Here is a 27,805-nt window from a genome sequence, read left to right on the forward strand (position 1 = left end):
TGGCACCTTCTGCATGCAAAGCAGGTGCTCTATCAAGTCTGAGCTGTTGCCTTCTTGGTGTGTATGAGGGGGAGAGAGAAAGAAAGATTTGGGCTTGACTTTCTGCTTATATATTGCTCATATATATATATATATATATACACACACACACACACACACACATACACGTGTGTGTGTGTGTGTGTGTATATATATATATATATATATATATATATAAGCACACAGACAAAGGATTTCATGGTTTTCGCTAACAAAAAATCAATACAACAAAATCAGTCTTAGCAAACTGTACATACATAAATATGTTTCTTTTTTAATACTGAATATTCATGATTTGTTCATAAAGCCTTTCAGGATCTTATTTATTACATCCATTACTTTTTTTTAAACTATAAAAAGTGCCATTCAGATTTACAGCTTGTGCATCCAAAGCAAAGGTTAGAACATCATGCCCCACCCAAAATCCCACAAAAAATGGGGGAAATAATAGGTTGCCTTACAAGCTCTTTAAAATTTTATATTACAATAGTCTCTAAAATCTCTTTAGCACAGTTGGCTTTTTATATGTTTGTATACTGTAAAATACCAATAGTGTAGATAAGGAAAGATTGAGTAATAGACTGATACGAGTAGCACACAGGAAAGGCCGTCCTTCAGGCCGAAGTCCTTGGCTATGCATAGTACTGGGCAGCAGCTCAAATTATAAAAATGACTGAAAAATCCAGAATGTTGGCTGGAAAAAAAGATTCTATCACTTATTTCATAGCCTTTTCAGTGTCAGAGATATGAATTTTAAATGATGCCAGTCATATAATGCCTGACTCATTTTGGTACGGATTTTTTTTTAACAGTCCTGAGTACACTTACGTGTCTGAGTACAGAGGTCACAGGAGAGCTACCGCACTAGGTGTACCTGCATTTGACCCCCCCCCACTCCCCATCACCTTTTCAGCTGCTTCATAAAGGTGGTGGGCCATTAGTATATCTTAGCATGGGGTGAAAGGAGCGTGCAAAGTTATTGGAGAGGGCGCAGCTGTAGTCTTCCTCTGTCATTGGCACCAGGCAGGCGAGTCCAATCAAGAACAGCAAGAGAAGCTGAAGTGGGACAGCAGCTCTGAGCACCCGGAGGAAGAAGCACTGCTGCTGCCGCCGTGCTGGCTGATCCTCAGAATGGGAGGAATCTGAGCCACCTCTTGTGGACCTGAAGAGAGAGTCCAATGCAGAAACAAACTCATGCATTACCATAAAAGAACTTCCTGGAATACCAATTTAAATATGCATGTGGCGTCCATGGCTTAGAGGTTCCAGATGCATTTTATATCCAAGTGGACATTTTCTGGATGCTATCAGAAGTCTGCTTGGAAACAGTCGGATTAGGAACAAGATGTGTAATGATTAAAAATTATGTGCTACTCCCTACAAATCTAAAGCTACCAAGTACAACCATCATGTTCAAAACTAATTTAAAATAACCTCATGTTGATATATAAAGATGTAATCCTAAGCAAATAACAGGGTTTGCTTTTAAGTCAATAAAGTTAGGACTGGGATGTAAGGGTGCATGCATTAACAATGTTTCTTTAGGGATGTGGCCCAAATCATTTTTATTTATCTCACGAGTATAATAAATGTGCCCACATTCAATTTGCAGGATTTTAACTCCCAGGTAGTACAGGACAGTGTAGCCTCATTTTGCACTGAATCAGCAGTTAAAAGCCATTGTTGAACTTCAGATGAATCCTTCCTGATCACGTAATATAATTTATAACCCAAAAAAAAAGTATCAGCAAACACCAACAAAAGAGCTTTTGCTTGTCCTGACAAGGATTTCTGGTTTCAAAACCAGGAAATTATATCCACCCTTGTGCCTTTGTGATTTATTGAAGTGACTCTATCTCTCCAGTTGTTAACCTTGGGGCAGGGGGTGGGGGTGTCATTTTGTTGTTACAGGACAATTTATGGGCACATATCTTCCCATCCCTCAAAACCCTCAAGAAAACCAGGAAGTTCTGTTTGCTACTTTTAGTTGACTAATGGAGATTTGAATGTTCAAAGCTGATAAATGATTAACTGCTTGAGATGATAGGGCTGGCAAGAGGTCCAAGATCAAAAACAAAAGTTTGGAGATTATTTACAGGCACATCACTGAAGCAAGGATGGAAAGCTGCTTAGTCTGGTATTAAGTATACCCTTACATTATGAATGCACTGAAAGGATATGGCACATTTAACAGCATCAGAGTATTCTATACTGAAGTTCAATTGGACCCAGCCTTCCAGTATCTGACAAAATGCCAATTTGGGAAGTTAATGGGCTGAGATACAAACAAAGGGAACAGGCAGTGCTGCTTACCTGCCATTTTCAACACGACACAACCTCTTTCACTGATGTGACTAGTTCCTCGCATGACTCCTGCATATCCTTTAGCCCTGTGCAGCCACTTTGGGTACAGTTATACGTGTGTGGGCAAGTATGTGCATTGTCCAGAATTGTGCCTGTAGGTCCTCTTCACTGTGTCCTATGTCCACGTATTGGAGGTGACATTTGCACATAAGACCTATGCACATCCAACCTAGTGTGCGTAGGCTTTGATTGTGCAATCCACATCCTTCAAAAATGGAGGGTCTGGATTTGGCGTTTAGAACCTACAGATGTGGGCATGCATGCAATGTGCAGATGCCCATGTGCAGATTTCTTGAAGCAAGAGGAAAATAAATGAATTCAACAACCATTTGTTTTCCTCCCTTCCTATGATTCTAGCACTGCTGGTATAGCCTAATGTTCTCTTAAAAAACAGGGCTGGGAGAAGTGGTTCAAATCACCCCTCAGTCATAGAATCATAGAATAGTAGGGTTGGAAGGGGCCTATAAGACCACCGAGTCCAACCCCCTGCCCAATGCAGGTATCCAAGTCAAAGCATCCCTGACAAGTGGCTGTCCAGCCTTATCTTGAATGCCTCCAGTGTGGGAGAACCCACCACCTCCCTAGGGAATTGTCGTATTGCTCTAACAATAGGAAGTTTTTCCTGATGTTCAGCTGGAATCTGGCTTCCTGTAACTTGAGCCCATTATTCCGTGTCCTGCACTCTGGGATGATAGAGAAGAGATGCCGGCCTTCCTCTCTGTGACAACCTTTCAAGTACTTGAAGAGCGCTATCATATCTCCCCTAAGTCTTCTCTTCTCAAAGCTAAACATGCCCAGTTCTTTCAGTCTCTCCTCATAGGGCTTTGTTTCCAGTAAGGCTCATTGGGTTACTCTGGGCCAGTCACATATCTCAGCCTAACTTACTTCACAGGGTTGTTATGAGAACCAAATAATAGAAGCCCCTGAGCTCCTTGGAGGAAGGACACGATACAAATGTGATTAAAACTGTTACCCATTCAACAGTGCTGGAAACTCCATTGGCACACTTTGTAGATAGGGCTTAATATAAGTTGGAGAAGAATTTCAGGGTTTATGTACCATTGGGAAGGCTCTAGAGTTATGTTTGGGCTCAAGCTCAGAGAACTTCACAGGTATTCCTAGAAAGAAGCATGCATATGACTTCAGCCACAATCTTTCTTTAGTTTCTGGTGTTTCCCATCTGATTTTAAATCTGCATTAGTTACTTCCTTTAAAAAAAAAACAACACCTCTTGATTATTTAGTTTTTAGCCAATTACTGCTTCCCTCTTCTTTCCCTTGTTTCTAAATTGCTTGACTGTCTTCTCAGATTTTAAATTACTTGAGTCTCTTTTTAATTCTTATCAGCCTGGTTTCCAGACCAGAAACTACTTTGATTTACTTAGGGCAAAATCCTATCCTATGAGAGCACAAGAAGTGCAGAGGAGCACTCTTCCTGTTCTGCATTTTTGCTAGGTGGGCTTTCTCACCTATCTAGCTGGGGCTCTGCAGAGCAGGAGGGAACGAGGCTGGGGGATTCCTCGAAAGCCAGCCTCCCCAGTCCCGTCCCCTCTCTTCCCACAGAACCGCCCCCTTTCCCTCCTCTCCGAGGTTGCTACTGCAACCTTGGAGAGGCAGCCACTGCAGTTCTCTCTGGCCCAGCTGCAAAATATGGGGGTGGGGCAGGAGCTCGGACTCCTGGGTCTGAAGTTGGAGCGCTGACTCTGACTTTGGATCCAGGAATCCGAACTATCCCATGGTCCCCCAAAACACTGTCGGCCATTGGGTTGTTCTCTCTAGTAATTCTCTTACTCTGTCCAAACAGCAGCACTAGTATTCTGTTCTTATTTTATCTTCAGCTTTTGATACTGTTAATTTCTCTATCTCTTCATTATTTTTGTATTTCAGTTCATGGTCTTCATTCTTCTTTTCCACAACATACTAGGGTTCCTCTGTGCTCCCTTTCAGGTTCTTTCTTCTTTATCTTTCTCCTTTAGGTTCTCTTTTGTGTTATTATTTTAATGCTGATGATATCCAGCTATTCTTTTCTGCTTCCTGTTTTTCTTGTCTTGCTAGTTTAACATTTTGCTATTTCCTCATAGCTGTCTCCCTAATCCCTAAAGTTAAAAATTGTCAAAGGCAGAATTCCTTATTTTTATTCTGGATTCTTCTTCTGTTACTTTATCTAATGTTATTTTCTCACCCTCTCAAAGTTGATGTCATTCTGGGTGCTACTCTTTCTTTTCAGATTCATCAGTAGTTAAATCTTGCAATTTCCAGTTGTGTACCATTTATTATGTGAGTGCACAGCCAGGCAATTGAACATCCAACCACCAAGGCTTAGCGGCTCAGACACAATGTCTGCACCAGGCTCCTCCCTCTCTAGGCCTTGGACAGTGAGGAGTTCTGCAGGCCTGGAAAGAATGAGCATGCAGCCTGGCAATGAAGTATCCAACTACCAGTGGTCAGAAGAGCGAGACGGGATGGAAGGCAATGGAAAGATCCACAAGGAAAGGCCAACAAAGAGTTATGTGTTGAAAGCGGTAGAAACAGCCCCAAAACTAATTTGTATTTTATTATTTTATGTAAAATAATTTTATTATTTTATGAAAGCTACCTTGGGGAGCTTTCTGGATCAAAAGAGAGAACAGAAATGAATCAAACATTACTAAAATGTATTATTCTCTTTCTGTTGATTTTGTTCATACTGTGGTTCATTTTCTTGTCTCATTTGGGTTATTGTAATGCTGTTTGTGGCCTTCCCTATTGCCCTCTTAAGACTTCTGTTTCTATCTTGCAATTCGAACTCATTTTATTATTTCTGCATACAAATATGATCATGTGTGTTCACATTTGATTGCACTGGCTACCTTTTGTGTTTCTCATTCAGTTTACGGTTATGTTATTCACTTTTAAACAGATCTATTTTCTAACTCCTGCTTTCATCTGTGATTTCTGCATATTCATCTTTTCCGTCTTTCCACTATACTTGTTTTCTTTTTCTCCTTAACGCTGCAATCCTATACACTTACATGGGAGTAAGTCCCATTGAGCAGGCATGCATAGGATTGTGCTGTGAGTCTCGCATTTTTTTCTTTCTGTTTTGCATCCTTCTCTTTTTTCTCTTATTGCTCTTGATTTAGGGAATTTATTGCCAGATGATATTTAGCTACTTGATTATTTTCAATTACTGAAAACAATCACATTGATTGCACTGGGACTTAAATGCAATTACTTTGGTCTGGATCCAACCCAGTATTATTGCTGTTGTTTTATGTTATGATATAGATGTAAAGTCCCTGACAAATTGTCTGAAGCTAATTAATATTAATCATAGATTTACAGAGCTAAAAAGCTCCAAGAAACCGAACGTCAAATAGCTAAATAGCTCAAATCCCCAAACCCCAAACATATTAGCTCATGCCAGATTACATATCATGATTTATAATCAATCATAAGAACCAGATCACAAGTTTGAATGTTTTATTTTTTCTTTTTTTTTCTTATGTTAAGGTTTTATGTTTTTAATTGCTGTGTACCAGCTTGATGGCTTTTCGGCAAATAAGGTGGTATATAAATATAAATAAATAAAATAAACAATGCACCACAAGCAGATAGTTGAAAGGAACAACCACTGGTGCCAGAGCTGCTTGTAGGCCAAGTAGCTGCTTTAGTACAAAAATATTTTAGTTTAAAAATCAACACAAAACCTTTTATTTGAAAAATACTTATGTAAGAGAAACAACTTTGTGGCAGTGAGTGTTATTTAATCCAGGCCCATTATGACTATGTACAATTTATGTCCTTATCTCCAGGAAGAGGAATTATATGTCTGAAATACTGTAATTAGTAAGAGAGTGGTCTAGAACTAACAGGGACAGAATGCAGCAGTACATGCTGGGGGCTTTAGTGCTATAAGAGAGGCATCTAAATTATGTTCACATATTTCCTGTTTCTAGGGGACCAACTTCAAAAGCACTGTTTTTAATCTAAAGCTGGCATACTTTTGTATCAAATCAGAAGCATTTATACACTAATGGATATCTCAGTAATTTCTTGACTCTGGTTACACAATTCCATGGGGTTGGGTTGCATTACATCAATCAAGGGATATAGGGCTTGAGGATTCTGGGCTAAACAATAAACCGCACCTTGCTAAGACCTGCTCTGCAGCAGCCTCGATTAATATTTCAACTGACAACAGGCTGGCTCCAGCAAAAGCCACCCATGGACAGAGGGGCTCCTTCCATCCACGGGAGGCTTTCAATCCAGCAGATCTTTTCCACTGGCTGAACAGGGAAGCAGGCAATTTTTGCTGATTCTCCCCTCACCATGCCACCCCCTATGTCCCCTGAAAATCTGCCATGGAGGGTCATGGGACCCTTCGAAACAGTGGCAGAAGTATTGCTGGGTGTTGCAGAAGGAGGGGAGAAAATGGTCTCTCTCTCCCCGCTTATCATCTGGTGGAGCATTCTGATCAGAACTCCACTTGGGGACACTACGGCCTCTGCAATAAAGACTCTGGATCCAACAATATATGTGTTGTAATGTATGGGAATTCTAAGCTCTATATGAAATAACCTTTCTTTCAAAATGTAGCCCAGGAGAGATGCAAAATTATTGCTCAGCCTGGCAAGAACACTTGATTTAATTCAGGTCTCTTCTTAAAGTTGTTGTTTTAAATCAATCTTCACCTTCAATAGCTGTGTTAGCTTTGCCATTCACTAATTTCACTTTAGTAGCTGTCTCACCTGAAGTAGATTAATAAACATTTTTAACCTGACTGAACAAAGGCATTAAGAGTCACGGACAAACCCACAGCGAGCAATTGGACAGAGAAAATGATTCATGATCACTGACCATTTGCTCTGAACATACACCACTGCATTTCTTTATTCCATGAAATCTGAGATGATCCTTCAGGCCTGGGTTATCATTAGAAATGAAAAGTGAGATAAAATAATATAGTATTTGATTAGTGGGTTTTGAGACTACAGGCTGGATTACTGGCGCCAAGATCCAAGTACAGCTCTTTAAGGGAACATAGTGCAAATGGGTCTGAACACAGGACACAGTTGCTTTAATCTCTTACATTTTTATCACATAAAATATCTATACAGACTCAAGTCCATGGCTGGAAAAAAATTTCTCTTTTATGTACACAGCTCTGTCTGCCACTGCAGGAAGTAAAAGACCTGTGCATAGCTTTGGATAGTGGTATATTTCATTGGTCTTTTTTATGCTAATTGCTTTTTTATGTTAATTGCAATTGTTAATCCCATTATGCAAACAAGCATTTTTCTTTTTTCTTTTATCCTGTCAAGACCCAACATTCTGGGGTAAGAAAATATTACACTTTAATAATTAAGGCACCTAATATATCATATGGAGTGCTGGGAAGTGAGTCACAAATATTTATTGCTGCCTGCCATGTAGCTGCTTTGGGCCACTAGAAGCAGACCAATGGGAGGAGCTAAATAGGAAGGGCTGAATGGAAGGTTGCATGATAGTACTTGTACTTCAATTTACATACAGCTTCTTATGGATGAACGTTATATTAAATTATATGAAGTTCATTTAAAATTACGGCCCATTTAACATTCAGCAGCAAAATTCTGTGGGTAAAATAGCTTGGTTTCCTTTTATATGCGTAGCCTACTAAGGACTGCTGATCCAGTGCAAGATCAAACACAAGGTACTCAGATCAGAGGCATGTCAAAATATTAAAGAACACAGTGGTGGCTTGTACTCCTTTATCAGTTAAAACCGCATTACACATCAACTACAACCTGTCTGGCTTGCATGCTTGATTAACTTCCCTATTCAATAGAAACACATTTGTATTCCACGCTTGTCTGAATGACAAATTGGTTATTGTGTTGTACTGCTAAGAGATGTGTTAATAAACAGAGCTGAAGAAAGCAGATCTGAGAGGTGCCGCATAGATGCCGCAGCTAGAATGCCGGCAGGCCCTAAAGATGCAAAGTGCTGCTAAGGAGCATGCTAGGCCATCGCCTGACTTTTACAATACCAAAATCTTCTAAGAAGCTGTGTGTAGTTGTGGAAGAAGAGAAAAGAGGAGAGTCGGTGGACACAGCAGGCCCTGTTGCAAGTTTCCTCATTTTCCCAAATCCAGCTTCATTTCACAGATTTGTCAAATGTAACACACCCTTTGTTGCTTTTGGTCACTGAGCAGTCTTTTCTCTTTGTGTTAAAAAAGGATGTCCAGCCTCATGCTGACTGAAAACAGATTTTCCTTAATTTGTCCTTTGACAAAACAGGTAACTTAGAGCTAGTTTTTCATAGTTCAATTTTAAGAGGGAAACCTAGACTTATGGGAAATGCAGAAATGCGTTCCCTTGCATGGGTCAGATGACTGGTGTATTTGTGAAATTCATTTTCAGAGAGTTCCTCCAGGATTTGTGCTCATTTTTGTGTGTTACAGCAAAGAGCAGGAAGAACTGAGAGATATGAAAAAGTATTGGTGAGGGTAGAGGAAACTGGAACAGTCTAAAAAGTACAGACACATCTTTGTGTGTGTTTTTAATCAAAACTATCAACACAACTTTCTTTAAAGATGTTTTCTTTAAAGAAAAATATATTAAATCTGCATTAGATACCATATTCTGTGCTCCAAAATGCAATTGCAGCCAAGCAGTTTTCCAGAGAACTTTCTTCCAATACTGTTCTGGGTTTAAAAAAACTGATTTTGACATTGCCAAGTTGATGGACGCTTGTGGGGGAGGGGGAGAACTAAATACATTTTCTATCCCAGTCACTTGTCAGCAAAGTGGCACAATTCTAAAGGCACAACCAGTGTATGAATGTAACATTTTAAGGCATTATAAATAAAACATGACAATAAGTGACTAGTTGACTAGCATTTCCACTTTCCTACATGCACTTATTTCACAATAGTGTTTTGTTGGGGAAAAAACTAGTTTGTGAAGGAGTTCACTTGATTTACTGTATGCTTTATTTATTCAGTGCTTGTTTGAATGGCTAACATTGTATAAAATGTATTTCTCTCAGGTTTCTCATGCTGTTAGACTGAAAAGGTCCAAAAGAAAAAAAGCACAATCTAGTAAATGGTAGGCATGCCAGTCCCATTGAAATGAATTTGAGTTCAGCACTTTAGGGAACATTTTAGCTCTATTGATTTCAATGAGACCTAGGCCGTTCTAACTTTTAGTGGCTTTCACTGACATAAATCTTTACCTCAGAGGTGACTGATACTGGTTCCACAGTTGGTGTGAGCTACATTTTCAGAGTGTGTTTCTTGCTTTCTTTATATTCTCACATTCTTGTGAGAATATAAAGAAAAAAAATGTCATTGGAAAAGGACCTAAAATACAAGTGTGTGTATGTTCTGGGACTCTTTGTTTTATCTCAGGCCAGACAAGGAAGGAAAGGGTCAGGGAGGTAGAGTGAATTGCTGATTGGTAAATAGGCAAAAGGACACATAGAGACACACATACACACTGACACACATGTCATGCCGACAGAATGCAGAAGCACTGTTAGCTGCAGGGAAGACAAGTTTGCTGGACACAAGGTGAAAGCTGAAAGTGACAGCTGTTAAGCCTGTTCTCTCGTGGTTACACGAATGTGGGGTATGCTGCTCTCAAAATGCCCTGTGTATGCAAGCATCTTGCTAAGGCTGAGGCCATGGTTAGTATGTTGGATCAGCAAAGAAGTTGTCTCAGAGTGGAGAAAAGGTGCGTTGCTGCCAAATCTTGTGTTTCAGGTTTTGGAATGTGGAATATGGTTAGTCATGAAACTGAAAGCCCACAAACTGAACAAAACTTTACCAACTTAATATAAAAAAGAAAAAGGAAGGAAGAAGTTACTGTATTATTTTATCCAGATTTGCGGGTTTCGTGAATTCTGATATACTGAATTGGTCTAATACCTGCCATAATTTAACATCTAGAAACGAAGAGGATGATAAAAGTCTTTGCCATGGACCTAAGCATGGATCTGCCACTGAACTGCAGTACAAACATCCATGCAGCCAAATGCATCTAAATAATTTAAATGTAAGTTAACTGGAAGCAAAAGCTGAATACTAAGGAGTTATCAAGTACTTTTATTCTTACTTGTAAGAATATTTTGGCTTTGTGTAATTTGATACTTGTACAAGAAAGCCTATCCTTAAGCTGCTTAATGTCTCTTTCTTTGGCAGAGCAAATATGGACAGGCACATATCATGGGCAGTTTCCATCATCCTCTTGGAGTTCTAGAACAGAGTGCAGAAACCAGGAGAATAAGGTACCTGCTATGTGGACTGCTGACAGAGGGTCCAGGCTGTGAGACATTACATTTGCCTCGTAGCTGTTTGCAATGAACAGGGGTAAAGAAAGAAGAATGTTCAGTCCAGGCAAATAAAGACAAGCTACTGATGAAAACAAAAAGTGCAGCAAAGGAAACACAAAATCAAATGAAGTAAGTAAGTCCCATGAATCAAGGAAACTGGCTTTTCTTTTCTGTTCCAAATTGAATATGAAATTGAACATACAACACAAACTTAGAAATGACACTATATTCAATAACATAATACAAAGAAAGTGTAGTGCATTAAAAAAAAACCTTATGGGAGATGTCTTAATTTAGTTGTTGAATTAATTCATGTTTAAGCAAAAGATATAATTGTACATGCTGATGCTTTTAAAAATTAAATTCTGAAAGTATATATTCAAAGGGGTGTTCTTTCTTTTTTTGCACCAATAGTTTTGAGACTCAGTAATTGGACTTTCAATTATCACACTAGCAATATTTTGTTTCTCATTATTAATTGAGCTTATTACACCAGCCATGTAGAAGATGCTGCAGGCACAATGTCTAGTATAGATCAGCCACATCACATGGACTCTCTATACTACCCCCAGAAATTCCAGATGGCCACTGGCAGTGATGTGAAAATGATCTATGTGATGGAAGCAACGTGCATGGTAACCCTTGCTACTTGTAATGTCCTCAGCTGGAGAAACTGCCATGTGGCAATTATTTCAGTTGACCCTGATAATGTGTAGACCCTTCCCTTGGTTTCAGTCACTTGACAATATGTGCCATTATTGTCATGGAATTATTAGTTCATCATGATAACAGCAATAACAAAGGTCTATATATTTGTTATTGTTGTTCCATTTTGCTTATTACAAACTATATACTTGGAATTTGAATCCAGAAATAAAAAAAAATTCCTCAAAAATGTTTTAAGAGAACTATCTGGCTCTGCAAAACAAAAAATGATGAAGTTTGAGCTAATTTTACAGCTAAAGGTCAAGAAATCACACTGTGGTGGAGATGATTAAAAGAATAATGTACGTTAATCAAACAAAAATGTTGTGTTAGAGATAACAAATAACAGATAAAACATTAAAAAGCAGCCCATTATATTTCCAATCAATGGCACAGCTTGACAGAATGACAACCCAGGGTTCTCGCTGCTTGATTGCTCCCACTGCCAGCAGGAGTGGCTAAACAAGATGCTCCCTCCGTGGGTTGTTTAGCATGACATCCAAGCCTAGAACTTTGGTTTGTCTCTCCCCCTACAAGACAGAGTTTGAACCCTGTGTCCCTGGGTTGGTTAGCCGCTTCTGCTGTCAGGAGGAGTGAAGCAGGAGTAATGAGCAGCGCTAAATAGCATGTTGGCTTGTTCAAGACAAACCAGGGTTAAGAAAAATATGGGTTATGTGTGAACTGGGCCATTGTTTAGCTAATGTTTTCTTGCTACAGTAAGCCACCATCTCTTCTCATGTTCCTCAGCTAATCACGATATATATATTAGTAATGTTTTAGAAATATTTAATGCTAAAAATGGAAGTAATGACCCAGGAAACAAAACTGCCATGATTTATTTGTATCTTTTCCCCTTGAAAAGCCAGTGTTCCTTTACATTCTCAAACTAGGATCTAAAGGAAACTAGTGAATGTAGTGAAATCAATTTTAAGAGGCCATAAAGTTCATAAAGACAGAACTAAGATGTTTTTATAAGGCAGCAAATGAAAATGGATAGTTTTCTAAAAGCTAAGGAAAGTTGAATAATACTTAAAATTAACAAAACAAAACAAAACAAAGGAAAACTAAGTTCTCTACAGGACTCAGTGAGGAGTATCACACTGTGTGGCAAACAGACTGGCTTGTATTATATTCCAGGGGTACAAAAAAAAGAACACACGGAGAGGGGGAAAAATCCCAGGAATGAATGAAAACAAATGTATTATTTGTCCTGAAGTTTGATATATGCATGTTTAGAACAGATTGCTCTTCCTAAGAGGGAAAAAACTCTCCTTCAGTAAGTCAGGGAGTTACATGTACATCAAAACTGTGTTGTCATGGCAATGAAAACAACTTGTTTTCTTGGTTTGCTAAAACATCAACAGCAAACTGAGGACACAAGTTGGTTTCATTGCCAAGAACACCACAAAACAAATGGTAGCAGTTGTAATAAACCAGTTAGAGATTTTTTTTTCCAGATATGGTAAGTAGTATATAAATTGATTGATTAATTAATTAATTAAAGTTGGTCAGGTCTTTGGCTTTCATTGCCAAGAAGACAAAGCTAACTTTTCTCCTCGAGGAGAGAAATATCACTCTGAATCTGCATATGGTGAATTTTATAAAAATAATAAAATTGTTTTCTTAAATGCATGAGACTCCCTCACCCATTCTCTTACTACTAAAACTGCTATATTAGCAGCACTGCTGTCATATTTCAGATCATTCTCCATGATGTTACCATACTGCTTTCAGGCCTTATATGCTTCATTATGCCCCACAGGCCTGATTCATTTTGTGCACAACATTGTGTGTAGACCATTTGTGTGAGTACAGCTCCGGGTGCTAAGCTGTTTGTGAGAAATGGCTCACAATTGTGCAGTTCAGACGATTTCCACCACGCTTGCAATGCTGCAGCTGAACTTTGCTGAGACTCATGGGGAGTTCCTTCATGCAAAATGACTGGCCACATAGAGCTCCCCCCCCCCCCACACAGTCTCCACTTTGAACAGAAAGCTGCAGGTGTAAATCTGGTCTAAGATGTTGCTCCTTTGAGTCCCACTGTAGCACATATTTTTTTCTGTTAAGTTTAGAGTTCAAAATACATAGATTTGTTATTGGGGTTCTTGCTGAAGCACTCCAATATAGGAGGTCAGATAGAGAGCAGAATTTAACAACTGCAGGATAAGAGAAGGCTTTATTTTGTTTATTTATTATGGGCAGTATCCAATGCAACACTAGCGCTAACATAAATTACATTGCGCTAGCGTCAACAATGTCTAGCGCAACACCAATAGCATTAGGTAGCAAGACAGGTTTCCCTAGAAAAAACATTGTGTCAGCTAATGCTACTGATGTTATGCTAGATGCTGCTTACATCAGCACAATGTAATTTACGTTAGCGCTAGTGTTGCATTAGATAGTGCCGTATGTTTTTAATCCTCCCAATAAAAGATGTGGGTGGATTACAAAAACGAACAGAATAAAATACAATACAATACAAAACAAAACAAAACAACAAACAGCATCCCTAGAACACAATACAAGGGAGTCAGTATACCATATCATGATACACCTACCACACTTTGAGTCCTGGAATTATTTATATATAGCATTTTATAATTCTGATTTCATGCAGGGAAGGAGATGTGGAAGATTTAGAGAAAGCAGTGTTCTGTTGGAGGGAAAATTCTCCTGGGTTGGTGCCTTTTTCTTGCCTATGAGGAGGAGATGGTGTAGACCTTCCACCTGGCTACAGCTATCTGGTGCTTCCACCCAAGAGCTGGCAGAAGGTGTCTGGTATGACATTACCGTTCTCTGTCTGCTTGGAGTACTCCTGCCGGATACTGGACTGAGGGATCCTGAAGTGTCCAACTCATCAGCCGATGACCAGGAGGACAGATCCTATGGTGGTGATTTTTTAAAATTATTATTATTATTATACATTTTAAACCACCCAATAACCAAAGTTCTCTGGGCAGTGTGCAAATTAAAAACATAAAATATTCGGTAACAATAAACAATAATAAAACATGTCAGATAAAAGCAAGGTAAAACCTGCACATAATAAAGCCAAAAGTTAAACCACCAGCAGAGAAAAAACAGTATGAAGGTATAAAAGCACTAAAAAGGGTTCCTAAAATGTCTGGGAAAATAAAAAGGTCCTGCACCAAAAACACCATACTGTAGGTGCCAGGTGAGCCTTTTGGGGGATATAATATGATCAGTTATGTACACAATAATTTATAGTACCAGTAATAATATTCATGGAGAAAATTGATTAATACATAATATACATATAATGTAGTGTGTACATTTTATAAAAGTCCCTCACTTTTGTAATCACCTGCCTCGCCTTATTTGCTCCTCTGATGATAGCCTTAAGGTTCAGGTAGTAAATATGGGAAATGTTCCTATTTGGGGCTTTAAAATTTAAAACCAGCACTTTGAATTGGGCCTAGAAATGGAGTGGAAGCCAGTACAGATCACAAAGCAGTGGTATAATGTTATCATATCAGCTAGTCTCCATAGTCTAGCCACCTGTTTTGGGCAAGATGAAGTTTCTGGACTGTTTTCAAAGGCATCCCCACATATAACACATTTCAATAACCCAAACAGGAGGTTACCTGTTTGGCTGAATAACTGTTGCAAGGCTGTTCAGGTAGGGTCATAGTTGATATATCAGCCTAAGCTGATAAAAGCTGTTCCTGTGTTACCTAGGACACCTGTGCATCTAGTGCAGAGGTGGGCAACATGTGGCCCTCCAGATGTATGGACCTACAAATCCCATCAGCCCTAGCCAGATGATGGGAGTTGTAGGCCTAAACATCTGGAGGGCCACAAGTTGCCCAACCCCACTCTAGTGAGAATGATGGATCCAAGAGCACCCCCAAATGATGCACCTGTCCTTTAGGGGAGTGCAACCCCCTCTAGAACAAGATGAATACCACTCAGCCAGACAGACGAACCATCCACAAATAGTATCTCCATCTTTTCTGGACTGAATTTCTGTTTATTGGTCTTCATCCAGTCTATTACCCTGGCCAAGCACCCGTTCAGAACATCAACTGCCTCACCTGTGTTAGATGAAAAGAACAGGTACAGTGGGTGTCATCCACGTATTGCTGACACCTCAGCCCACATCCCGGGTTCAGAATCAGTAGAGTTTGGAAAAGGCACAGAACTATAAAAGTGCAGTCCAATTGCATGCACTTCTGGGCAAAGTCACTACAAGGTATACAATGTAGCTTGTGAAGATATGCATACAAATACTCTACCTTGCCTTGGCAGGGAAGTGTTATTGCTGGCCAAATCAGGACCACAAAAACAGTTACTCTTTATTGGTTTTTTTTTTAAAGGTAAGAAGTGTTGTGTACTCAATAATAATAAAAAAATCCTACTTGAATTGTAGATGTTATTTCTGTACAGAAAGATATACTAGACAAATTGAAAACTCATCACATTGTACGCTGTACTATTTTTACTTTTACAGTAAGGAAAAACAGGAGGAGAGGTGCATTGGGAAGTTTTCCAGTCACCACTTGAGAACTGAGAAAAGTGTTTTTCTTAATCTACCAGATACAGGCTAGAAATGCTATAGCTATATTGCAAATATTGCAAAACGGTTAGGAGATTGTAGCAGAGAAGCAAAATATATTTGCAATTATTGCAAATTTGAGACAGAAAGTACATCCTACCTACCTACCCCTGAAGTTTTTTCTAATAGTGAAAAGCCATACTGACTAGGAAATTGGGCACCATAAATTGCTATGATGAGAATATGACAGAATGACTTACCAATTGACTGCTTGAAATATCTAGGATTTTCTCTAGTTCCTTAATATGATGTGTGACCTCTTTTAGGAGCATTTTGAGTCTGTTTCCAATGACATGGACCTTCTCTTTGGCTTCTAGATAATCCTTGCCTTCAGCATTGACTAGCAGTTGGCAGGACATGTCTTGAAGAGATGCCACTTTCAGCTGAGATTCTAGCAGCTCACGACGTATTTGCTGTTAGGAAGGCAGTCGGGCACATTTTGTTTCTTTAAAAAATGCGTAATAAGCCAAAATGCAATTCAGCTGGTGAAATATATTGCTTTTATTGATCTGACTGCTGGGGAAAGTATTTGTGCTTGACATTTTATTCTAAAAGAAATCTGAGCAGCAGAAAATTTTAGAAACGTTGTTACTTAAACTTTCAGTCTTAAAGGGATCCCACAACTAAGATTTTGTTTTAAAAAGCAGATAGATGACTTTCTATACCAAATCAAGAAGGACGCTGCCTTTGAACCATAGTAAAAAAATTCCCAGTTGGTACTAAAAAAATAAGCACACAATATAAATTCCAAAGACAAGCTTTCATCTCCCCATTGCTGTTCTGCCGGGAACTTTGCTCTTGTGTTTATTAAGGCAATGGTACTTTACCATAAGCAGTCTGTGATGATCCTGCAGGGTATCAGAATCCAGATTTGGATTGATAGGTATAATCTCATTTTTCCTCCTGTCAATGTTTTCTAGCCATAGCAACAAACCATGGCTCATCTCATGGAAATCCTAGAAGCAACAGGTAAGAGTTTATCACCAAAGGTGCTACATAACAACTCTGTACTACATAACATACCTTTTGTATCACATAACAACTCTGTAGCTGCGTTCAGATGTCATGTTTTCTGATCTTCTATACTCTGCATGTTAGACTAGTTACTTTATTAAAGTTGTTTTATCTTAGTTGTATTTTTATCACCATAAGCTTCCTTAAACCTAGTTTGCTTCTTTCTGATCTTCCAAATCATGGTCTGAAGATTGGGAATGAGTTGTGTGCGTGTACCCTATCCTCCCTTTAACATGCGACATAATGAAACACTTCCTGGTTTGTCAAATCTACATTTTGCTATCGTGTCTGAACCTGTGGTTCGATCCACAGCAAACTGTGCTTTGATCTATGCGAACCTGGATCAAACTGTGATTTACAATCCTGGTTTGGAGGGGAGGAGGAAACACAGCAGCTTGTTCTTGATCCTTGAAACCATGATTTGGGCAGTATCTACACTACAGCTCCTTTCATGTGTCAGGCATCGCAATGCTGGTATTTTTTCAGAATGGATTCACTGCTGTAGTGGCACATGCTAATGGATACAGTGCAGTATCCACATGTTTTTAATTTGATCAAGCATCACATACAAATGCAATTGTGGGAGAAACAGGAGGTGTTTCCTTCTTTTTTGGCTCAGCTGACAGCATGTGCACTTTCAATGATGCGCAGCAATGGAGGTTTAAAAATTCAGAGCTCTGCTCCTCCATATGTGCATACTCAAAAGTGGCTGCAAACAAACAAAAATCACAGAGGTGGAGGATGTAAGGGAGTAGGGCTGCCTTTGAGCTACTTCAGCCTCCTCCTCCTCTGTTCATGTCTTCAACATAACTGCCAAGAGACCTCCTCTCACCCACAATGCTCTTTCTTTCTCACTCACCCTCTCATGACACTGCCTAGCAAAATGGTCCCTTGCTGCTTCTGTCACCCACCCCCCACCGCCAACATGCCTCCTTTAGTTCCCTGCTCTTTCCTTTTGTGTGTCAGGCATCGCAATGCTGGTATTTTTTCAAAACGGATTCACTGCTGTAGTGTCACATGCTAAAGGATACAGATCTCCTCTCACCCCCAATACTTTTTCTTTCTTTCTCACTCATTCTCTCATGACACTGCCTAGCAAAACAGTCCCTTGCTGTTGCCGTCCCCCACCTGCGCATATCTCCATCCTTCTTCCTTTCGTTCCCTGCTCTTTCCTTAGTGATGGCAATGGCAAGTGGCCGTAGTGCCAAGCAAGAACGTGTGAGAAGGAAAGAGGGAATTGGGGTGGGGGGGAGGTAGGGTTTTTCCTGCCCACAAATCCCATTAAGATCAGTGCGAGGAAAGAGCAGGGAATGAAAGGAGGAAGCGGAGAAGGTCAGGGGGGACAGGGAAAGCTTTAAACCCATTCCTACTGGTAAGAGTTATAATACTGCTAGGTTGGAACACACGTCTTTGTAGCGCATAGAAATCGCAAGCACGAGAAAAAATACCATAAAGTTAGTTTGCAAAGCAACGGAATATTGAGGGCCAGTAAGCCAGGCATTATGTAGATCAGCCCTAGGAGGACTGGAAAACATGACATAAGAATGCCGCCTATAAGTGCAACATGGCAAACTCTCAATAGTCCTGAGTCCTGAATGCCCTAACTGAGGAAGAGCCATTCACTTCCATCCAATCCAGTGGTGTTTTACAACTTGTACTCAATTACTTTTCACAGGTTTCACAGGTATAAAGTCCTACATAGGGCATAAGACCTGTTTCCTATACGCTGCCCTAAACAGCATAAAGATGGGGAAAGTGTATTGCAGATTTCAAGGGGATGGAATTAAGAAAAGTGTAATAGATTTCATCTAGTGCATTGAAATCTTATGAAAGTTTGGCTTCTAGGAAGCAAAAATGGTGTGCTTTATAATACAGATGTCTGAAACCTCTGTCCAATATTTTCAAGGCTCACCATATTCATCACATGATGATGTACACACATTAAAATTAATCATTTATTATTTAGGAAAATGAATGTGATTGGTGCTACATCTTGTCTCAGGAGCCCAAGGGGACTGTTTTTGCATAGGCCAGAACAGACCTGACATTGCATTAGAGCATTCTGTAGTGAGCAGCGCCATTCTTCGAGCATAGTGCAGACATGGTCCCAGCGCATATTCATCTGAGATAGCCGTTCCTGCAGTTCCTTGTTTTCCGCACTGTCAGACTGCATAAATTCTGAGCTGCACAGGTTGATGGACAAAATGATGGCTTTGCGGTTATCAACCGCCTTTTGTAGCTCCTGAAAAATGAAGGGGTTTCAGGACTGAAGTTGTTATATTGGAAACATGATACAGAATTCAAGAAGGAACAAGTTCCACCATCTCTCTTAAAGTTTCATCATTTAAAGACACGGAGGGAGCAATCCTATGGCCGCTAGACAGCGGCTAGAAGGCCATAGGATATCTTGTTTTCTGGGAAATGACCTCGGAGCCCGCACTCCGAAGTCAGTTCCCAGAGAACTGACCTCCCCACACTTCTGCACTGCCTTGGAGGCAGCACGGAACAGCCCCATCCTCCGCGCTTGCAAGAGGAGCACGTGGCGGCCAAAAAGGGGCGTTCTAGGGGGTGTTCCGGGGCGGGGAGGGCGGGAATGCCTGTACAACACACCCAATGTGTCATACAAAGCAGCCTCCTCCCCCGCTCAGCCCTCCCATGGGTAGACAGCCGCAGCTGCCTCTCTAGCCGAAAAAGCAGGGCAGGAGAAGCACGGAGGGGATGATCCCCGCCATGCTTCTCCTGCCCTGCTTTGGATAGGCGGTTGCCTCCGAGTTCGGAGGTGGCCGCCTATCTGGACAGGATTGCGCCCTAAGTGGAAGGTTTTAAAAAGTTACTAGAACATCACTTTGTTTCAGTGATACATCTAGCAGCTGGGTAGTAAGAGCCCATTTTATAATGTCTCAGATTTAGTGTTTGCAGCAGAACTTAGAACAAACTAATAAAAACTTTTAAGGACTTAAAGCCTACAGGCATGCTTAAATTTGAAAAGAAGAGCTGGTTCTTTCTTCAAACACCAGACTGAATGCACAACATGCTTATGAAAGGTAACATATAAGTGATAGGGCTCAGAAGAAACAAACCACTGTTTTAGTCACTTCAATGCAGGCTTAGGAAAGGAAGAACCTTTGTGGGGCTTGGTTTATGCTTTCTTTCCATATGTTGAGGCTGGAGTTGGGATCTAAGAGTAAAGTATAAAACACACACCAAGAAAGATGGAAACATCTAAAAATGTATACAAAACAAGTGCCTATCATCCCTCACAACATCGGACAGCTGAGTCAAATGGTGCGCTGTGTCCTTGTCTAATTTAGGACAAACCTGAATTCTGTATCAAAGATGAAAGCAACTGGATTTGGCTCAACTGAATTTACCTCATCACTTTGCCTCGATGAAGCACCACAGCTGGAGTTTATGGGACAGATAAAGATTCTTTGAAAAACTGTAACAAGTGGCCCAGTTTAGCCCCCGCTCCCCCTGCAGATTGGCCTCGGAAGGCCTTCTGTCTGTCCCATCAGCCAGGGCAGCTAGGCTGGTGAGGACGAGGGAGAGGGCCTTTTCTGTGGTGGCTCCCACTCTGTGGAATTCCCTCCCTAGTGTCCTCCACCATGCTCTTTAATGAGCTTTTGCTGGGCTTTAAAAAACTGGATGCTCAGGTGGGCATTTGGGGTGGGTTAGGGGTTTTTTGAGCAGTGTTCTTTTCTTATGTTGTTTTGTTCAGTTGATTATGTAGATTTGTTGTATTTTATGTTGTTATTAGCACTGTATGCCACCTAGAGTAGCCGGGTAGCTGGCCAGATGGGCAACAAATAATTAAATAATTAAATGGATCATGAAAATTCACAGAGTATATCTCTTGTCATGATCCGTTTGGGTTTTTTTTTTTTTTTAAACAAAGAAGAATAGAGTCCCCTTTTAGTACCCAAAGGATCTTTGGGATGGAGGGCTAGACCTTGAGGATGCACACAATTCTGCCTCCCCTTCCGATCTTTTCAGTGGCAAAAGTGTAGCTCCCCATTTGCTTCCAAAGAAAGGCAAGGGGCAGGTGGAATTGGGCTCCGAGGCATGTGGCCTTGGAGCACAGCTTTTCTCCAAAGCCAGTTGCTTTTCTGCCCCAGGAGGTAAGGGCTAGCATCTGCACACTTTTCTCTGCTGCCGGGGTATTTTGCAGCAACATGAGAAAAGTGTGCATGCACCACCCTTGCCCATTGTGGTTTCAGGAGGAGGCAGAGGTAGAGATTTTCTACCCATAGCTGTTCTCTTCTCTCTCTTTCTCTCCAGTTTTCCACTATTAAAGTCTGCCATGCAGATTCTGACTTTGTAATCGCGTGCGTGTGCACCCCCCCACACCCACTGGATCTCAGCTTTTGTATCAAAAGTTATTTTAAAACAAGAATTGACTGTTTGCCACTTTTTATGCATCCCCCACAGTTTCTTTCTCATAACTCCACACAGTCAAATGTGGTATCGTTTGCCTGTACTGCTTAACATAGAAGATTTCATTTATGGATACCACTTCCATGCAGTAAAATCATATGTATTTTAGTGTTTTTTTTAATTGTTGTGAACTGTCCAGAGAGCTTTGGCTATGGGGCAGTATAGAAATATAATAAATGAAAATGTATATGTGCAGTTTGCCATGTGTAAACAAGACGATTATGAATTACCATTCCATGTACATGCAGTGACATAAATGCACATGGTGCGTACTACTTAAAAAACATGGTAAATGTAATGGGTTACTGACTTGTGGAAGGGTTACCCTTTTAATAAGCTCTATTGGTATTTTTATTGGCTTTACTACACTGTTTTATAATCCATATTATTTTTGCTTTATAAACGTTTCAATTCATGTTTACTATTGGTTATGTCCTATTTGTTTAGGCAAATTTATATTACTTTACTATACAGAATTCATATTCACATAAGAAAAGCATCCTCTGAGTACCTACCACTGAAATGGATAGAAGACCAAAAATGAGTGGGAGAGGCCCTCCTGGCACCTAATCTCTTGTCACTCTGTTGCCAGGTGCACCTTTTTATTTTTCCAGGCCCTTTAGGAGCAATCTTATACACACTTACCTGGGAGAAAGTCCCATTGAGCCCAGTTTGGCTTACTTCTGAGTAGACATGTATAGGATTCCACTGCTCATTTGTTTTTGCTTGAAGCTGTTCTGTCTCTTTGTTATGCATTGCAGTACATTTTTGTTATGTGTTTTATTATCATTTAATTTTAATTTGTTTTGATTCCTCAGTGTAAGCCACCCTGAGAACTTTGTTACGGGGCAGGCCATACAGACAGAAAATACATACATACATACATTCATACATGAGCTGAACCAAGGAAGTATCTCAACTGATACATTAGGAGAGTAACTCTTTGGCTAAAGGTCAAAAGGGGAGAAAACCCACTTAACCAAAAGCAAGCCTACTATAGGCCATAGCCCATAGCCCATTAGAACACAAGCAATTCTCAGGCTTACTTGAAATTAGCTAAGCTAAATTTAGCCAGGCCTTATGCCTCCACTACCACCTTACAAGGCCTTCTGGTAAGAGCATCGGGTCACCCTCCCTCTGGCTTGTCACTCATCAGCAAAGCCCTTTTACTGCCAGTAAATCACCTTACAACCTGCCTTTGAATGCAGTTTCAAGATGAATATATACACTGGCCCACTTCAAAAACCAGTTAAAACATGTGTCATCTTCCTTCATTCCCAGTCCTGTAGGATATGTTGAAGCAACGTGACCACAACTGGCAGTGCCTTTTTGGATGGGAGTTGAAATGCCCCCTCACAAAAATAAAGAGTGGTAGGAAAGTAATAAAAGAAGAGAGTCAGGAATTAGAACCTACTTTCAGTGTTTTAATCCGGACCTCAATGGTTTGTATGTCTGTGCTGAGATCAAGGCAACGCAGTTGTTCCAATTCCTCTTCCGTTTCTCCCAGCCAAACCCAGACGTTGTTCAGATCAGAACTGAATTGCTGCCACTGCTGAAGATTCTGCTTCATCCTCAGTTCTTTGCTTAAGGCCTGGGCCTGGATTAACTCCCAACGATCAATGACACCTAAAGAAAGAAGGTCTGTCTCTGTAAAAGCAAATTCCTAACTTTCTGCCTGATTCTCCCAGCGTACCATGCCACTTTAGCATGGCAGGAAGCTTTGCCCTCACTGGGGATTGGCTTCAGAATGATGATACATCATCACACAGCCACTCACATTCAATCCATTATAATGATGGACATTTGTCTATATTACAAAAAGATATGTAGCTACATTATGTACTCTATGCTCTGTTTATTGGTTAAGTAACAGTACAAACAAGACAATTCTCACAGAAAGTACTGTGCTGGCTAATTTACTGCAGTATCCCATAGTACATGCTAAACATTATCACTCTATGATGAATTAGCTAATGAAAGTGTTAAATATCTTTTAATTTTTTTAATTGCACCACTTTTGTGAAAGAGAAGGACACAGCTGTTATCTCACCAGATGGCTTGATGACTGCTGCTACCTGGAGTTTCAGAAGCACTTTGGAGCTTATAATCTAATCATACTAGATCAGTTCATATTAAAGATGGGTTTTGCTCTCCTTATCCGCAACCTAAAGATTACACTATCTGAAATCATTATTGCTGCCTGTTTTTTTAATTCAGTTTCAATTATCTCACCTGCATCTACTACCTTAACATAACCCAAAATTGAACAAGCACTCAAATCCCAGGATATAGATTTTATAAAAATAATACTATAGTTTCTTAGCAAATGATGATGATGATGATAAACAGGTGTGGTACAAATTTTCTCCTCTCTGTCCTCCTTTTCAAAGTTTCAACTAAATGGGCCTCTTAGCCCATCTAGTGGAGTTGTTCTGGTGGGCTGGAGGCCACCTGTGGATCCTGGCCTCTCCCCTCCCTCCTCGCCCACTGGCATACCCCCCTTTCCCTCCCCCCATCCTTGTTCCTGAGCAGAGATTTTCACCTCTGAGGTTGTAGCTTTATCTAAGGCCTTGGACGTGAAAATCCCCCATATCCTATGGCCCCTCAGACAATGTCTAGGGGGCACAGGATTGCACCCTTAATGCTGTACAGAAAATATTTGATTAAGAGAAGAGTTAAGACAATATGGATGCCTCCAAATCTCTATATAGTGTCAAAGTAGTTTCAGAAAATGCATTAAATACAAAAGGGACATGACAACCTGAAAAAGTTCCCAAATAAGATCGTTAAGAGAGTATTAGCACCAGCTTCTGGTCCATCTCTTCCCAGATTGAGTGGAGCAACTTACGGTCCATGAACACTGTGCAGTTGCCTTAAGAATGGATTTAAGACTCGATAAGTGTCCCAGGAAACTGCTATCAGATGTACCAGTGATGATATGTGCATCGTGATTAAGAGTTAGCAAAAGCCACCAACAATCTAGAACATTTGACTGTGCAATTTCCTTTCTGATTTTTAGGTAAAGACTACTAACCAGGGCCACAATTGCAATTTCAATTCAGGTCTAAAAATGGATTTTTTTCTAGGAAAGAGATGTCCTCTAGATGTAGTGGTAGTGCTATGTGCTTTCTTGGTTCAATGCTGCACATCATTAGCACTTGGCTTGTCTGGCATTGCAGGTGGCAGGTTTTAATATTACTTACCAGCTGTTTGTGTCTCTGTGCTGTTCAGGTTAATAAATCCAGATATTTTTTCCTCTTCTTCTTTTAATTTGCGCTCAAGCCTTCTTACTGAATCTATACTACCACTGCACTCACCTAGAAGCTTCATCTGTTTGGGAACAAACAACTTCTCATTAAACTTGATCATGTTTAGAAAGAAAAAACTACAGAACTAAGATTCTACCTACAAAGGATTTTCTGTAATATTTCTTAAAATAAGTCACTCTACAATGGGATAGAAAGAACTCTATTGTTTTAATTATTTGCAGATTTTTTATGTCTAACTTCTGTTTTTTAATGACAATTATACACATAAGGAAGAGTGTAACTATGGGTTACTGATATGCTGTTTCTACTGCAGGGTGTTCAGCGATACTAACAGGAAACGTATTCAGAACATGAGAAAGAAGGAACTCAGACTGAGACAACCGTTTGCTTTTAACAGGCACTGCAGGAATCATGCTTAATGTTGGAACCAATTCACAATTTTTAAGAAAGTTTTTTCTTTGAACAGCAGTTTTCTTTGAACAGCAGAGATCCTTTTTACAGGTCAGTTTCAAAACCTGTTTGCTATGTGAGAAAGGAAGTTGCTTTTCAAGAAACATGCTCAAATCCCTCCCACAAGTAGAACAGTTATTCCCCTGACAATTGGCATTCCTTCTCATTCAAGCAATCTCAAGATACATCTCTTCACTTTACTTTTGTGAACTCCTTTCCCTTGCTCTTTTTTCTCCCCAGTATAACTTGTATTTAATTAGATTATAAACTTGCAGGGAATATCTGTCTCCTGGAAGCACCTTTTGGTTTTAGGTGATCTATAAATAATAGTACATCTGGTGGGTTATATTACAAAAATAAAATAAAAACATTCATAGCATATAAAACCCTACACTAAGAGAGCAATCCTATGGCTGCTAGACACTGTCTAGCGGGCCATAGGATATGCTCATTTCTGGGAACTGACCAGTTCCTAGAAAACTGACTGCCCCCCTCGGAGGCAGCATGGAGAAGCCCTGACCTCCACTCTCGCAAGAGGAGTGCAGAGCGACTGAAAAGGGGCTGGGAGGCATTCTGGGGTGGGGAGAGCGGAGCTGCACATACGACGCATCCAATGTGTTGTACAGCAGCTTCCTCTCCTGGTCGGCCCCCCCTCCACTAGACAGCCGAAATGGCTGTCTAGCTAAAAATATCAAGGCAGAACAGGCACGGAGGGCATGATCCCCCCCCCATGCCTCTCCTGCTTTGCTTTGGATAGGCGGTCACCTCTGAGGTTGGAGGCGGTCACCTATCTAGTTAGTATTGTGCCCTAAAACATTCAATTACACTTTGCAATAGCTGAACTTTAGACTGTAGGCTCCTTGCTCTGTAAATTGCTATGAACACTGGTGACACTAAAATAAATACAAAAATAATAATAAAGCAGCAAAATAAAAACAAAGTTTGAGAACTAAAAAATCTCAGTTATTATTGCACAATTATGAAAGTCATTAATCAAAGGGTGTATAAAAATATGCTGACACGTCCAAACAAATTTAACTCAATGTTTTCTCCAGGGTTATAATATCTGATGCCACAAGTGTATGTTATTATAAAGCCCAGAAATATGGTGCATCGCAAGACCATGCGACTTGTGCAGCTGCATCGGAGGTGAAACAATGCATATTATATATAAATAGTACATTATCTGTTGTATTTAAGGATCCCCAACTTCAATGGGTATCCATAGTTGGGCAATGTTTATTTATTAATTAATATTATAAAATATTAAAATATTCTATACTGCTTCATATATTAAAAACTCTAAGTGCTTCACATTAAAATACAGCATAAGAATAAAATAGCCCAGATAAAATAATAATTAAAACATTAAAAAAGCACACACATGGGAGAGTATTTCAAAAGATGGGTGCCACCATTGAGAAGGCCCACTTTGGCGCCACTACCTGGAGACAAACCTTTGGCCACAGAATGGCCAGTAAGGTCTCTCCTTAGAAGATCTCAGAGGTCGACTGGGTATATATAAGGGAACACAGCTAGGTGTTCTGGTCCGGATTCATCTAGGCCTTTCTCTGTCAGCAGCAAAACCTTGTTGTTGTTCAGTCATTAAGTCGTGTCCGACTCTTCGTGACCCCATGGACCATAGCATGCCAGGCCTTCCTGTCCTGTGCTCAATCCCGGAGTGTGCTCAAGTTCATATTCATTGCATCGGTAATGCTATCTAGCCATCTCATCCTCTGCTGTCCCCTTCTCCTTTTGCCTTCAATCTTTCCCAGCATCAGAGTCTTTTCCAGGGAGTTTTCTCTTCACATTAGGTGGCCAGAATATTTGAGCTTCAGCTCCAGTATCTGTCCTTCCAATGAGCAGTTAGGGTTGATTTCCTTTGGGATTGACTGATTTGACCTCCTTGCAGTCCAGAGGACTCGTAAGAGTCTTCTCCAGCACCACAGGTAGAAAGCATCGATTCTTCGGCGCTCAGCCTTCCTTAGAGTCCAGCCCTCACAGCCATACGTTGCTCTGCTTCTTACTAGGTTTGCCATAGCTTTCCTCCCAAGGAGCAAGAGTCTTTTAATTTCATGGCCACCGTCACCGTCCGCAGTGACCTTGGAGCCCAAGAATGTAAAATCTGTCACTGCTTCCATTTCTTCCCCTTCTATATGCCAGGAAGTGATGGGGCCAGATACCATGATCTTAGGTTTTTGAATATTGAGTTTCAAACCAGCTTTTGCACTCTCCACTTTCACCCTCAACAAGAGGCTCTTTAGATCCTCTTCGCTTTCTGCCATTAGGGTGGTATCGTCTGTGTATCTGGGGTTGTTGATAATTCTCCCGGCAATCTTAATTCCGACCTGTGATTCATCAACCTGGCGTTTCTCAAGATGTACTCTGCATATAAATTAAATAAGCAGGGCAACAATACGCAGCCTTGTTGTACTCCTTTCCCAATTTTGAACCAATCGGTTGTTCCACATCCGGTTCTTACTGTTGCATCTTGACCCTCATACAGGTTTCTCAGGAGACAGGTAAGGTGGTCTGGTACTCTCATCTCTTTCAGAATTTGCCACAGTTTGTTGTGATCCACACAATCAAAGGCTTTAGCGTAGTCAATGAAGCAGAAATAGACGTTTTTCTGGAATTCTCTTGCTTTCTCCATGATCCAG

General features: G+C 40.3%; 1 protein-coding gene across 2 annotated transcripts in view; it reads right to left on the reverse strand.

The window, feature by feature from the left end:
* Positions 1-280: 280 nt before the first annotated feature.
* SYNE1 (spectrin repeat containing nuclear envelope protein 1) overlaps positions 281-27,805 on the reverse strand; it is a 459,183-nt gene continuing 431,658 nt past the window's right edge. For both annotated transcript variants that reach the window (XM_084827854.1, XM_084827855.1), the window contains 8 exons: positions 24,630-24,756; positions 22,841-23,052; positions 19,034-19,234; positions 16,806-16,934; positions 16,179-16,391; positions 14,193-14,285; positions 10,657-10,715; positions 281-1,201 (listed from right to left, as the gene is read on the reverse strand). In XM_084827854.1, the coding sequence (XP_084683980.1) occupies positions 958-1,201; positions 10,657-10,715; positions 14,193-14,285; positions 16,179-16,391; positions 16,806-16,934; positions 19,034-19,234; positions 22,841-23,052; positions 24,630-24,756 (1,278 nt within the window). In that variant the 3' untranslated portion in view covers positions 281-957. The remainder of the gene's footprint in view (positions 1,202-10,656; positions 10,716-14,192; positions 14,286-16,178; positions 16,392-16,805; positions 16,935-19,033; positions 19,235-22,840; positions 23,053-24,629; positions 24,757-27,805) is intronic.

This window comes from Heloderma suspectum, chromosome 1 (assembly GCF_057233095.1).
Source record: "Heloderma suspectum isolate Gila_16-S chromosome 1, 16-S_ref, whole genome shotgun sequence".
In the NCBI taxonomy this organism is placed as follows: Eukaryota; Metazoa; Chordata; class Lepidosauria; order Squamata; family Helodermatidae; genus Heloderma; species Heloderma suspectum.